The sequence below is a fragment of the Gadus chalcogrammus genome, chromosome 13, assembly GCF_026213295.1.
Source record: "Gadus chalcogrammus isolate NIFS_2021 chromosome 13, NIFS_Gcha_1.0, whole genome shotgun sequence".
NCBI lineage: Eukaryota > Metazoa > Chordata > Actinopteri > Gadiformes > Gadidae > Gadus > Gadus chalcogrammus.
In genome coordinates, this window is record NC_079424.1 from 7,511,313 (window position 1) to 7,526,393 (window position 15,081).

A 15,081-nucleotide genomic window follows, 5' to 3' on the forward strand; every position below is an offset into this window, starting at 1 on the left:
TTGAAATCATGGGTCTGGCAAAAAACATCCATCCAGTCCGAAAGAACATTAGAGCTCTCATCTCTTCATCGCAAAGTAGGTGGTTTGATGTTAAGACAAGATTAATCGACCTTGTATCATCAAATTTTGTTGTTTTCGTTAGGGGTACATGTTTGTGTACACAAAAGTCTTGTTCTTGTGGCACTATAAATGTAATTTGATATTAACTCACTATAATCCTATATGTGGCCTTTACGACTCTGTGTGTGATGTGCATGCATGCAGCTTGCTGGCGCTTGAGTAAAGAATATGAGACCAGATTGAGATTAACTATATTTCCCTTTGCTTGCCTTTTAGTCTCTCTCACGCAGCACGGAATAGGTTTAACATTCTCCATTGGACTTCTGAGCCACTAAATAAGTTTCTATAACAGTATTTAGCGGATTAAAGTTATCTCAATATAAATTTCACAATTCAATACATGTTTTTTTCCAGCCTGCGGAAAGACTCGCTTCACGTCCTTGCCTTTCTATTTGTCACACCTTTTACCTGTATGTTTAACACGTTCCCATGACAACTAGGGCAGATGGTATGAGTTTTTTAAAACAGATGCTATTTCATATGCATCCATCCCTCTAATGTATTTCTGTTACTGATGAAGCTAAACACAGGGCTATAGAAATGTAGATTTAGTGCAGTGTGTCCTTCTCGTTCTGCAGTGGATGATCAGAACATCCGTCACAACAAACACATTTTATTTTTGCATACATCTCGTCAACATCAAATTTTAATTTGTTTTTAATGACTGGAACATGAACTCCATATTGAATTTAGTTTTTCTTTTTATTATCCCCAGTGATTGCTTTATCCGCTAATGTTTAACGATGTTCATCATCTAATCCGCCAGTGGATACATAATAGGAGGCTTTTAGAGACTAACACTAAGAGCTGTTATGAAATGGCCTTTTCTTCTTATGTAATCACAGGTCATTGGTGGGATCAGTTACAGGCTTTCTATAAATGAACACCTGCCCAGGGGCTATAGTGACGAGCCGAAGAATCGCTTACAACACATAAAAACTGTAAGAAAAAAATACTTTTTGTGCAAAAACATGATGTTTTATTCTTAAAATGAAGCAAGGAATGGCTACGTGGGAATCATTTTCCATGGTAATATTACTTCTGATGATAACTTGAACTTGGAGCTGGACAGTACATATATTGTTGATATTTGCACGAAAAGTTTGGTATTTTATTGATTTAAATTCAATAAAAGCATGAGGAAAAGGGAAAGTAAAGACAGGCAAGGATTGAAAAGTGTTATAAGGATACAAAGCCAAACATTTCGACTGATTGTATCAGATTTGTTCATTTTTATTAAGAACGTATTCAAATTGAAGTGTACATGAATGGCAAATAGACACTGGCAACTCATAAACAGAAACATTATCCTATTATGAGATAATCAATGCAACTGATTAATTGCAATGATTATCTTATAGCCCTGTTCAAAAGCAATTATGATAATACAACATTAAACAGAGCTTTGAGTAAGTACAAACATCTTGCTGTCATTAACATATTTCTATTTTGTAAAAAATACAGTTCTACAGCACTTATGGATAATGTGTAAACCCGAATACTTGCCAGTTAAACGTAATGTTTACCCGATGAATTGTATTATAATTTACATTTCAAGTCTGCGATATTACCCGTTATCATACAAAAAAATAAAGACACACAGAAAGTATATCACCATAAAACGTACATCTTGTAGCAAATATATATGTAAAAAAAAAAAGGTCTTATAGAGCAGAAATATGTATGTCCTTAACAGTTTGGTCAAAAACGACATTTGTACTATATTTCTCAATAATAACACCACAATTCAAAATACAAGAGCACATGTTACAATACTCCGAATGCTGCGTGTCTGACATAGCACAACCTGGGCGGCTTCCTGGCCACATTATATCCTCCTCAATAAAAACTCTGAACCCTGAAGATCCTGTTCAACAACCACCGCGAGGTCCCGCCTAGCTCAGCTCCTCGGGGATCTGCCCCGGTATCCTGACGGTGGGCTGCGGGGTCTGGTCCAGGGGTGGCCTGGGGCTGGACGAGGCGGTGAAGCTGGCGCGCGTGTCCACCGTGCAGCTCGTCCGGTGGAGGAACTGCAGGAAGTTCTCGTGTCCGGCGGCCTCGTGGCCCGAGGAGAACAACTCTGTGGGCCGGGCCGAGTAGCAGCGCCGCAGCTTGTCCAGCTCCTCCCTGATCTGCCGGTTCAGCAGCCCGTAGAAGAAGGGGTTCAGCGCGAAGGAGGAGTAGGCCAGCCAGGTGACCGTGTCCTCCAGGTCTTTCGAGATGCTGGACGAGGCCTCCAGGCTCAGGTGGAGTTGAAAGGCAAAGTAGGGCAGCCAGCAGATCAGGAACTGCCCCACGATGACCACCAGGGTGAGAGCGGCCTTACTGCCCCCAAAGGGCCGGGCCCTGGGAGCGCCGCGGGGGGCGTCGCGCGCGGTGGTGGTGATGATGGTGGTCTGGCTGCTGATGGAGTCGGCGCGGCTCTTCACCTGCGTGGCGGTCATCCAGGAGGGCGGCGGCGGCGGGGGGCCGTGCTGCCGGGCGGCCACGCGGGCCACCTTGTACACGTTGCAGTACACGGCGAAGAGGACCACGGCGGGCAGGCAGAAGCAGGTCACGCAGAACAGCAGCGAGAACACCCGCTGGTGCTCGCTGCGGCCCCAGCGCAGCGAGCAGCGGGCGGCGCTCACGGCGCCCCCCCGGGTGGCGTGGGACGACCAGCCGAACACGGTGGCCAGGCCCAGCGCGGCGGACGCCAGCCACACCAGCGCCACCACGGCGGCCGTCAGCTTGCAGGTCATCTTGAGCTCGTAGCGCATGGGGTGCACGATGTAGTAGTAGCGCTCCACGCTGATGGCGGTGACGGTGAAGATGGAGGCGGCCATGAGGAAGACGTTGAGGAAGACGTACGTCTGGCACTCCGGCACGGTGAACACCAGGCCGGCGAAGTAGGGCGAGCTGCACATGATGCCCAGGGGCATGAGCAGCCCGCCGGACAGCAGGTCCACCACGCACAGGTGGCACACGAAGGCGAACTTGCGCAGGTGGGGGGCTTTGAGGATGACCACGATCACGGCCGTGTTGGCGAGGAGCGCCAGGACGTTCAGGGCGACCATGAAGAAGACCCCCGCCAGGTCCTTGAGGCGCAGCGGGGCTCCGGTTGGGGGGTCCAGCGGCCTGCTGACGGCCGAGGGCCCCGGGGCCCAGGGTGTGGTGCTGTCATTGTTGACGTCGGGGGTCAGGAGCGAGTGAATCTCCTCCATGGCTCACTGAGACGGCATCCAGAGCCCTCCAGGGTCTGCCATCTTGTCTCGGAGATGAGGTCCCTGGGGGGGGTCACATGGCGGACCTCTTCAGTCCTGGAAGAAAGACAGAGAGCCATGATCGCTTCTGCCCTGGAAGCCTATCAACCTCTCTGAAGAGAGAAAGTGTGTCCACAATGGGTTCAACTGTTGCTAATCTCACTGTTTGACGACATTATTTTATAATAAATGAGTCAGACCGTTTTTGGTAACAAGTCCGACATTGTTGTGCAATAAGTGCCCTTCTGTTTGATTAATAATACAAGCTATCTGATCCTGGCAAACACACGGCTAAGTGCAGCCCGTCTCGTGGTTCTATATGTGTTTAACAAAGTGCCTACTTTACGTTCTGTAAACTCCCTGCGAGGGTAAGTATACCGTACTGTACACAGCTAATGCTGTGCTGCAGTTCGCTTCTAAGAAAGTATACTATATTCCTACTAGAAGGCCTCTTTTTAGAGGAATGGTCGAGTGAACTGATTCCCCGGTCCCAGTTCCTCCCCCGGGGGGGCTGTGAGAGAGGGGACGCTGTCCCCTCGAGGAAAGCCGGGGACGTGATCAATAAGAATAATTCATAGAGGACGACCTGTCCGGGCTGCATCTGTCCTCCCCCCCTTTGGAAATGAAAGATAATGAGGGTGGTTGTTTTAGGCCAGCTGCAGGGCGATGGCTGCATTGATTAGTATGTGCTTAATGTCAGCCTGCATAATGCCATCAAAGACACAACCTCCGACCGCCAGAGCCCTGCTCCACATCATGAATCCCATGACAATGTTCCTACACATCCGACTGTGTTATTTATGACTGTTATGACAGTCCCAGATTGTGCATGTTATCTCTGTTCAATATGCATTATGATTACACATCTTTCAACATATTAATCACGTTCCAATATGTGACTGACAAAATCGTGCTCTGTCCTAAATACATGTGCCTGCTCCCTCGCACATGTTGCTGTGTGCGTCGGTAATCTTCTCTGGAGGACAGCCATTGGCACACACAGAGTGTTTGCAGGTTTTATCCCCCCAGTACCAATGCTATGTGCACACATTTTCATGCGTATTATGTAAGGCTGTCCTGAATTTCATGATGATCCAGTAGTGGAATATGCAATACGGTTCTTAAGGATTCATCGTTGGGATTTAGTCTTGTTTTTTTTTTGTAATTTACTGCTGTTGGTCCGGAGGGAAGTGATGTCGACCTATGTCCAGACACATTATTTAAGATGTGAATGTTAATCACAATCATTTAGCACACATTTTTGTTATGTATTAACATTAAAGTTTAGAACGCAATCAGGTCAGATAAAATCCTTCTGGCTAAACTCAGATTACACTAAATTAATCACATCTGCTACAGTTGCTGAGTCACAATAAGGACCATAAATGCATGTATGTCCACAATACAAGTGTGAAATTTGCAAAATGAGGTGAGCATACTGTAACAAAATGAATGACTGCATTAATTACAAGTTAAATTGGAATACTAAAGAATTACATAACAAAGCTATATATATATATCGTTTAGAGGCATTGCTTATATTTGTAGGCTCGTCAACGTTTGAAAAGTAAGATTCCATAATTTAATTGCATTATTCTGTATGACTACCATACTTTTTTACCATGTGACATGTGATGTGTTTGCATAAATTCTGCAATTTCTGTATTTTGTTTTGCCCTACTTTCCTTTTCATATTGATAAGAAATATCACACTTAAAAAGCCAAGAAAAGTATGCCTTCTAAATTTTCTCCCGACACTAAGTATCACAAAAACATACCTGACAACTTTCCTGGAGACGAAAAATGAATTGAAGAATTGATCACAAGATGTGTAGGCCTCTGTACTTCGAGAACCAGCACGGGGGGAAAAAAGAAGGAATCCTGTTAAAACCATTTGGTTTCCACCTGTGCGCCCTTATGGTCGTCCTCCATTAATCTCCCTGGGGACTTGCCGGCCAATGGACCTCTCCAGACTCACACACACACACATGCATCTCCCAGGAACCGGGGTTGGAATCACATCACCAAAGGTAGGCGTTGTGCTGTCAGACCATCGAGCCAGCTGTGGTGACTGAGAGGTGGGAGGGGCCAAGTCCCAGCCCTCAAGACAGAATGATCCACGAAATCACACCCACAGCCTGCTCCTCCTCACAGAGCACACACACACACACACACACACACACACACACACACACACACACACACACACACACACACACACACACACACACACACACACACACACACACACACACACACACACACAGACATACACACGCACGCACGCACACACACACACACACACACACACACACACACACACACACACACACACACACAAAAACAATATGTAAACAGATTTTACTTCATTTTCCTTTTATTTATGTGCTAGTATTTATTTCACCTGTTCACTCTAATTCTTTCCAAACACAGTCTAAGGAGCAGGAAAAGATAAGCATTTCAGTACTAGTTGTGCATTTTGTTTGTATGTGATAAATAAAGTTGAACTTTAACATCAACACACACATACACACACTGTCTTTCTTGTGATAGCAGTGGTACTGACGGTCACCCTCTGTACACAGGCTCCAGAACTGCAGGCCTGTTCTGTGTTTTCTGAAAGTGGGCATTTTGAAAACTAGCCCTCAAAAACAAAATGATATACAAACATTATATATATTCTTTCAAATGATCTTGGACAGTAGTGCAGTCATTCATGGATGGTTGCTATTCTATTTTTGGCACGACGGGGACAACAAAGGCCTCTAATACTTTGCATTAGTTTGTATTTGTACTGCAGGTCAAAGTGCATTGTGCTGTGTGACCGTCCTTTTAAGAGATCAAACAAGCAGTCTCCATGAGGTCACCCTCTTTGCCTTGAGAGCCTTGAGACACAGAGGCTCCTTCCAGGTCAGATGAGTAACCTTTGTGTTTCTCATGTGTTGTATTTAGCCTACCCTGTCTTGTGACACTTTTGGCCGGGTTTGACCTCTTTTGAAGTATCAATGTGGATGTGAAATAAATACATACATCCTGAACATAAAAGTGTAACATAACCAGCAATACATGGGGTCCCACAAAGCTAGGATACTTTTTATGACCATACTAATGACTTAACTTAACTAGTTTATTTAATTATTATTATGATTCAATTGAACGTATATGATCTCTGCACTCCCCTCAGTTCACTCTCATCAGGGTTATGAAACTCAGCACTCCCTTCAGTGATGAAACAAAACCCCAGCATTCCACTAGTGACTAGTGCATCTCATGATGGCTGGAAGCAAGAAAACACACAGGCCCGTTTGTTGATAGAATATAAATATATTACCTGTTTATTGGACCTTGAGATAGCCAGACAGACCGAATGTGCATACAGTGTGACAGAGGAAGCACCAAAACACATTTCCAAACACATTATTTGTACTGACATTTAATCGTTCCAGCAACACAGTACTACCCGTCTATATGCAATGCCCATGTGGCTAGAAAACATAGATAGCCCTCTATTGTTTATCACATTTCTATAAGTTACATAGACTTGACTGATAATTTATTGTATTGAGTAGATAAAATCTAGCAATAATCAAAACTACTAAATACTCTGTCCACAGTGATTTCCATTACAGTACCATTGATGAGTTTACACTTTCCAATAGCTAGGAAAAATAGTTCATTTCAAAAACTGCATTTTAACGTTGTTCTAACGAATGCCATATCTATGGTGGTTTTGGTCTGAAGACCAGCAGGCCTCCAACCAGAAACCTTCTTAAAAATAACAGCATGTCAATTTTAACATTGTATAATTAGTTGTAAATTCAATATATAAAGAGCTATAATCTAAACATTAATTAAATACCATTATTTCAATTCTAAATGCATCCATCAAAAAACCATCTACTTACATAGCTATCTGCTATTTAATACTTGTGAACAAGACACAAAAAAAATAGACCTATCAATATGGAGGGATTAATCATTTTCAGTGCTTTGCCCCTCGGCATTCTGTTCAGAGTTGTGCTCAAAGCTAGAGCTTGGACCAAACACATTTTGTTGTTTATTAATCCCCATCCTCTTTTTCAATAATTTGTCCTCATTGTTCAGTTTCGTTCGGATTGCTGTCTTAATCTGGCTACCGTCCACGGCGAACTTGACCCCAACGTGATCTAAAAGGACAAAAGTCAGATGGAAGGACATACATTACAGATACCAAGCTTTCTTAAAAGGAGACATATTATACCACCAGGTGTGAGCGTGATTAACGCTTACAAGCTGTTTTGATAATCGGCCTCTTCTGACATCACAAGTGTGTCTAGCTAGATGTATGACGGATAGAAGTGGAACGTTTGCTGCAGTCCACCTGGTAGGCTGGTAGACTGAACTATCCAGCACCCATCTAGGTGGACACGCCCACTTGTGAGGTCAGAAGAGACAGGATTTTCAAAACTCTACGCACCGATAATACTGCTAAGGATCTCCGGGGGCAGCTGGGGCTTCTGACACTCGTCCCCGGTGACGTTGGTGCGCCGGCCCTGCAGCGAGTGCGTGGCCAAGGTCTCCCTGTCGAACAGCATCATCAGCAGCGCCGACGTGTACTTCCGGAAGTCGGAGATCTCCGAGATGCGCTCGTAAAGGTTCCTGGGCACCCTCAGGCTCTCCGAGAGGTATAGGAAGTTACTGTCCTCCTGGGAACGAGAAGAAACGGTTGGCCTCCGACCACTGCCATGAGCTTTTCTTTAAAGGTAACATACTTCAGAGACTACGTTTCACCGTCCTTCATCAGGACTTGATTGTGTGGTGAATCATTAGCAAACATTGATTTACAAAATACAAATATTGGTTATAAGCATTCGATTACCTGATTGACCCTGATTCACATGTAAAGATATCTTCAATTGAAATTGAAGTTGGAGAAAAGTTTGTATGGAAATTCACCTCAGCTATGTGGTACGGTATTCTCATTTCTCCCTCTGGGTCTGTAACCAAGGAGATTTCTTCTTCTGCCAGGCCCTGTGATGAAACAGCATCGCTGGTCCCGTGACGGACCTGGTCCAGTGTGGCCCGCAGCTCATGTGCCGTATGTCTCATCTGGAGCATAAGGCCGTTCATCTCTGTGAATATATTATGTGTTGTTATAGATAATAACACAACAATAAACTCACTTATACAACTTTTATGGAGGAGAAATAATGAGCTTTACTCAAAATATAGTTCATTTGATAAATAAGAATGAACCATAAAGAATAAAAAAGAGTTACAAAGTCCGAATTAATCATTTTAGAATTTGATTTAAATTATCTATGAATTTGTTTATAAAAAAAATCGCATTACTCATCAAATGCCAAAAGGAACCATTGCCAACCTTTTAGTTCTCTCAATTCCCTCTCGGCCAGAATCCGACATCTGCGTTCATATTTGAGCTGTGCTTGTAGCTGCTCTATTTTCATGAGGAGACTAATCGTGTCGGTTCGAATCCCTGGACTTCCATCTTCCTCCTCAAAAGCGGCAGGTACGCTCTGCTCAAGTCAAAAGTAATGAGTTGGTTTGGGTTATTTAAAAAGAAAAAAAAAAGCTAGGACATTTCACTTTCACTGAAAACAAATATTTTGCTGAGCAAAACAAAGATGTAACCTCTTGATGAGCGAAAGGTGAGTAGCTGGGGGATTCCGAAAATCTGTACTTGTCCTCCAGCGGGTCACACACAAAGTCCTGAGCGTCCGTGGCGATCTTCATCATCTTGACTGGCGTTGGGTTGGTGGCCGCAACAGTCTCCCTCTTGGGTGGCATGAGCATACACTCCTGAAAACAACACATATAAACATCTGTCCTTCATTCCCGGGAGATCGAAAGTTAAACACACCGTTTTCCCCAGTCGTACCTAGAAAGACGGTCTATTTTGAATCTAATTCGAATAAAAAGTTACTTAGCATCCTCCACCCCCTGCACCTCACCGCCCCTCCTTCCAGACCTCACCTTGCTCTTGAGTGGACCCTATTTCACGTTTCTAAAAGGTATTTTTCCTCCATTGATCCATATTTGCATATCTTTCATTTCTGCGTATCAATAGTGAGCTCACCTGGCAAATCGGTTGGACTTCGAGGTGCTAAGTAGAGATAAGCGTTGAGGAACAAAAGACACGCAGTACATGGAAATACTGCGTAGTAAAGGAAGTGGTAGTACTGCAGTAGTGCAGTACATAGACCTCGGCATGGTATTAGTTAGATTTTGTATTGTGCGTAATAAAATCTTCACGTTAAATACAAGTAAATTATGTATAATGTGTTTATAGATGACTGCATACGTTGCTAATGTATATAACGTGTATGTGTACTGTGATTTTCCGTTTTCCAATTATGTACGGAACACTTTTGTATGCACGCAATGTTCGAGGGAAGAATTTTTCTCTGTACCCGTTTCCTGTTGAAAAGGTCTTCGACTATAGCCAATAGAAATTAAGATCTTGAGTTTTAGTCTTGCTTGTCCAATCATTTGTATGCGTTTCAACAAAAGGCGGGACATGAGGCTCCAATTGTGGGCGGGGTTAATTCATAGCTGAGTATCAACCAATCAGCGACGCCGAAGGCATGTTTCCTATGTTCAAGTTTGGTTGAAAAGCACACATGTGGGCTCACGTTGGCTCGTTGAAAAAATTTCAGCAGTAAAGTTTTGGGTATATTTGCCTGATATCGTGTTAAATAATGGCGTCTACGTTCTTTATTAAGAACAACGGGGACTCGGCGTTTCCAAAGAAAGGACACAGTTTAGCGACGTCTAAACGCAAGGTAAATATACGCATTAGCATTATTGCTCATGCACACTGAGAACGGCCACCTGGCTTTTCTGTATTTTGATGTTTTACTTTGAACTGTCAATCGGTTGTTTAACGATCGGAAACTTGCAGCAGTATTATCTTGCTTTAAAAAGAATCTCTCTATACTTCTGCAGAACGATGAAGATCTTGGAAGTAATAGCAAAGGTCGGGCGAAGAAACCCAACTCAAAACACAACGAAGAGATTTCCAGTGAATCTGAGACAGAAAGGTAAGATAAAACGGTTAAGGTTATACAATCACTGGTCCTCGATTACCAGATGTATTCAATTAATATCGATTTATTCCATCAAACAGCACTGCAGAGCAAAACGAAAGAGAAGGGGAGGACGAATTCGATGAAACCCCACAAGAAAAAAAGCTCAGATTGGCGAAGGTGTATCTTGATCAACTGAGGGAAGAAGGTAATTCTCGGTGCATTTTATCTCACATTATCACATAGTCAAGTGCATGTTGTTGCAGTAAGACTTATTAGCTCATTTAAAATTCCTTGTCTGCGTTGCCTCCACTTCCTAGAGGAGAAAAAGGCGGAGCAAGTATCGTTTGAGACTGAATTGGTTGCTGGGAGGCTACAAGAGGAGCTTGTAAGTATTTTTCAGTTGTCGGTTTGCTGGATGTGTTTATACATGGAGCCTATATGGAAGGTTTCATTTTGTGTACTATGTTTCCCTGCAGCTTGAACAGAAAGGAAAACTTCAGCGGTGTATAGCCAAAGATGTAAGTCTGAATAGAATCTCCTTCCAATCATCTGTTTCTATGCTAGGTTGAATACTTAAGACATCCATGATGGCGATGACGTGTTAACGTTTGGCCCCCCTTTTTTGTACTGTTAGCTCTTGGCACCAGACGCCTCTGAGATCCGTGTGTTAAGAGGACATCAACTCCCAGTCACTTGTCTGGTTATCTCGCCTGACGAAAAGTTCATCTTTTCTGGTTCTAAAGACTGCTCCATAATCAAATGTGAGTATGCACTTGAATCAATGCCATGCTGCCCTACATGATGTGAGCTTTTTATAGATCAAGTCAATAATTGTGTGTTATTTTCAGGGGACATTGAGACTGGAAAGAAGCTGCACACAATAAAGGGGGGAAGGAAGGGGACAGAGGCTCGCCATGGAGGCCACACCACGCAAGTCCTGTGCATGGCTATCTCCTCGGATGGAAAGTACCTGGTGAGTATTTCTACCATGGACGCTCAGAAATGACTCTACAGAAACAAAATAATTGTGGCACTGATACGAATTGAATGGCCACTCTTTCGGTTACAGGCCAGTGGAGACATGAACAGAGCAATCATAATCTGGGAGCCAGACACGTGTAAACAACTATATAAACTCAAAGGGCACAGAGGCGCCGTCTCGGTAAGCCCTCATGATGAGCTCTCAAAATATTTATGCATATCTGAACAAAGAAAAATGTGTGCTTTTTATTTTTGAACATCATTGTTCTTTGTGGCTGTGCAAAAGGAACCAGGACTCCTCATGACACTTGTATGGCATCTCTTTTGCTTGTAGGCCCTTTCCTTCAGAACGGGAAGCCACGATCTCTACAGCGGTTCCCACGACCGCTCCGTCAAGGTGTGGAACGTGGACGAAAACGCCTACGTGGAGACCCTGTGAGTGTCTTGCCTCCGTTCCAAAGCCCAGTGTTCACGCGGGTCCGCCGTCGCATGTCGTCCGTCCTCATCATGGTTGTGTGTTGCAGCTTCGGGCACCAGGACGCCATCACGGGTCTGGACTGTCTCAGCCGGGAGCGCTGCGTGACGGCGGGGGGTCGGGACAACACCGTGAGGGTCTGGAAGATCACAGAGGAGTCCCAGCTGGTGTTCCACGGCCACGGGTTTGTGCCCCCCCCCCCCCCCCAACCCTAATATTTCCATTGTAATTTTTAGGCTTGTATTATGTTACATGTGGCGTTATGTCTAATGGTAGGCACAATCTAACACACCATCTTTAATTGAAAGTGAACCAAACTGGTCCATGTATGCTACCTACTCCTGCATAAGCCTAACCAGCTCTGTTGCCTGGGTTTCCCTGCAGGGGATCAATCGACTGCATCCAGTTGATCAACGAGGAGCATATGATCACAGGATCAGATGACGGGTAAGACCCGCTCTGATATCCGCTCTGTACCACCAAATAAATACTGCAGTCTAGTGTCTTTTCCCTCGCCATTCGCCCTCATTGTTGGTGTGTGCGTGTGGCCCCCCCCCAGCTCTGTGTCCGTGTGGAGCGTGAACAAGAAGAAGCCCCTCAGCACGGTGAAGGTGGCCCACGGGAGCTTCGGCGAAGCGGGCCTGGAGCAGCCCCACTGGGTGGCCTCTGTGGCGGCGCTGCAGAACTCGGACACCGTAGCCTCAGGTGCCTCAGGCTGTGAGATTCCTTCAGCGGCTTCACACTGCATTTTATCTATGAACTAGTGTTGACTTTTTGTCATGTACATCGACGCATGGATGTTGTACATCATTAATCATGTTTTATTCATTTGCGATATTGGGCCAGCTTTTAAACCAATCTCAATTGTCTTTTCGCCAGGCTCTAACAACTCTGAGGTCCACGTGTGGGCGTGCGGCCAGGGCTTCCGCTCCCTGCAGCCTCTCTTCAGTGTGCCAGTGGTGAGCCCAGACCCTCCCTCCTTCCTGCCTCGCAAGCATTTTCTCTGCTATTGGCTACAAAGAATAACCTTTTTTTTTGGGAAGACTGTCGTGTTTGGATACAATATGTATTTAATATTTGTATTTTTCCTTTTTATTTGTGTCTAGCCTGGATTTATCAACAGCCTGGAGTTTTCCACCTCTGGAAAGTTCCTGGTGGCGGGCGTCGGACAAGAGCACAGGTAACCCCATCTACAGACGAACCAGCACCCTTCTGTGCCACTAGGGGGCACTGTCCATTCTCTCCCTTGCAGTCTCTTGAAGGGACCGTGCTCGGTTTACTCATGCATATCAGTGTAGTGCTTACCGTCGACTGGGCACGAGAGGACTTGCATGCAACATGACGCGTTCTCACCCTCCATCAACTAGGGACCACATTTGGACTCAAATTACCAGTTGAATGAATGTGAAGAGTCTCTCACCTCGCGAGGAGCAACACGTTTCCATTGCTCTAAAACTCTCATAATGATTGCCATGCCTAATTCGATCAGAACTAGCATGTATACTTTTCTTCTGCGACTTGGCAGAGTTCTTTCCAAACAAACGGAGGCATTGGAACACCTCTAGCCCAGCACTGTTTCCTATTGACCCTAAACCAACCTCGTTCTTTAGAAGTTGTCGCAGCTAGAGTGGTCTTCTGCCATCAGCCTGTCTGACCCAATCAGAGTGAGGCCCTCCTCTGGGAGGCCCCGCCCCTGAGCTGTTGGTTGTCATTCCTGCGGGCTTCTGCTCTGGGCTCCACTGTTGTGACACATCCACTCTGAGAGCAGCTTCGGGGTGGCTCGCTCACTTCATCAGACCATTGGCATGTTTCTGTTGCACGTTGAGGAGTGTTTCCTAATGGAAGGGCAATACTAAAATGCATCTTTTTTTTTTCTTAATTTACAAAATTGCCAGTTCTTTATATAGGAGTAATGCTTCATATGCTAATCAGTACTCGGCTATTAGAAACTAGCCAAGCGTGACGGACGTCTCCCCTTTTAATTTCCGTTACCCATACAGTAATTTGTTGTATAGTCCGTTAAATTTGAGGCCTCTTATTTCCCCAATATCAACATCAAGCCTTTTATGAAGCCCTTTGAAGGCCTCCTTTATTAGACATTGATCCCAAACTCATTTCAATGTGTGATGGATGGCATGGGACCTACTCTGCTGTGGCTGCATTGTTTGTCTGCCGGGTTGTTCCTCGGCTGATTATAAAAAGGTGAAGGCTGCCCTTTAGCTGGCGTTACAGGCGTTTCGGAGACCTTTTCTCCCCGGCGTCGGGGGGGCCCTGAAACATAAGTCATCTGGTATGGCTTAAAGTTCAGCTTGCCCACACTCCTGACGATGCAGTGTGCGACGTGGTCGTTTACCTGTTGCAGCAGGTACAAGACGTGGTTGCGTAGCATTAATACATTGCGGCGGTAAGGGTTGTGATGGCGATGGAATCGTTGGATGAATCTCTACACACTGGACACCAGTGCTCTCCAATTGAAAAGGATCTGGGTTCGATGGCCGCTGCCAACCTGTAATCATCCTTGAGCAAGATGCCCTCAATCCAGACATGCACCTTTTTTGTTGGCTTTAATTAGATTTCACATTATATTGGTGAAGGGTTACCTTGGATAACGGTCCCTGCTCAGTGCCAAACTAACGTCGCTCTCTATTATTTTTCCCAAGGCTGGGCCGATGGTGGAGACAGAAGGAGGCGAAGAACGGCATCTATATCATTCCCCTGAAGAGACGGAGCGCGCAGCAAGAAGAGCCCCCTGCTACAGAATAACAGATTTATTCAAATGTTTTTCTAAATTAAAAGTCTATAAACACCCGCTTTGACTGAACTGTTATCTTTTTTTGTTGTAATAAAGGAAACGGAAATAACGTTCACACTACACAGATTTCAGCCTACAGTATTCTGGATATATTTAGCTGTAGCATTCCCTGGTGATGCGTGAGGGTAACAACTTGTGCGTGTGCTGCGTAGGGGTGTGTTTTTCACAGATTTGTCAATAAATGCATCAGAATGACGTGGATGTAGAGAAAGAAGTAAGTTGCAATTTATGGAAAAACCCATAAAATGCCAAACCTGGTGATGCCTTCACTAAATTTAGGAGTACTGTTACTTGAGTGTTTTAAGGTGAATTGTTACGACCCGTCAGCTATGGTCTTACTTTCTCCCGGGTAAGATTAGTGAGAAACTGACGATGCACCACCGATGTGTTCTCATCTAAGTGGGAAACATGGAATGTCTTGAA

The 15,081-nt window shown here is 44.8% G+C and overlaps 3 protein-coding genes across 4 annotated transcripts; 1 reads left to right on the top strand and 2 right to left on the bottom strand.

The window, feature by feature from the left end:
- Nucleotides 1–2,015: 2,015 nt before the first annotated feature.
- On the bottom strand, nt 2,016–3,248 carry si:ch211-213o11.11 (probable G-protein coupled receptor; the record flags this gene model as incomplete). The annotated part of the gene is made up of 1 exon (XM_056606487.1): nt 2,016–3,248. A coding segment is annotated over one exon (1,233 nt), but the record flags the coding sequence as incomplete, so codon positions are not given.
- Nucleotides 3,249–6,589: 3,341 nt separating this feature from the next.
- On the bottom strand, nt 6,590–9,754 carry LOC130402416 (uncharacterized). Its single transcript, XM_056606569.1, has 6 exons — nt 9,439–9,754; nt 8,994–9,161; nt 8,725–8,878; nt 8,298–8,473; nt 7,819–8,047; nt 6,590–7,528 (listed from the first exon to the last, which is right to left on the bottom strand). Exons 2-6 carry the CDS (start codon nt 9,153–9,155, stop codon nt 7,335–7,337), a joined length of 915 nt encoding a protein of 304 aa, XP_056462544.1. The 5' UTR covers nt 9,156–9,161; nt 9,439–9,754; the 3' UTR covers nt 6,590–7,334.
- Nucleotides 9,755–9,942: 188 nt separating this feature from the next.
- Nucleotides 9,943–14,713, top strand: rrp9 (ribosomal RNA processing 9, U3 small nucleolar RNA binding protein). Of its 2 annotated transcripts, none has more exons than XM_056606568.1 (15): nt 9,943–10,144; nt 10,308–10,402; nt 10,489–10,595; nt 10,708–10,775; nt 10,867–10,908; nt 11,025–11,151; nt 11,239–11,363; nt 11,460–11,552; nt 11,706–11,806; nt 11,896–12,030; nt 12,231–12,293; nt 12,406–12,551; nt 12,726–12,805; nt 12,953–13,026; nt 14,507–14,713. In XM_056606568.1, exons 1-15 carry the CDS (start codon nt 10,061–10,063, stop codon nt 14,607–14,609), a joined length of 1,443 nt encoding a protein of 480 aa, XP_056462543.1. In that variant the 5' UTR covers nt 9,943–10,060; the 3' UTR covers nt 14,610–14,713. The 2 variants fall into 2 exon arrangements, with proteins under 2 accessions (XP_056462543.1, XP_056462541.1); XM_056606566.1 differs by having other exon boundaries at nt 12,406–12,563; nt 14,507–14,663.
- Nucleotides 14,714–15,081: the final 368 nt, after the last annotated feature.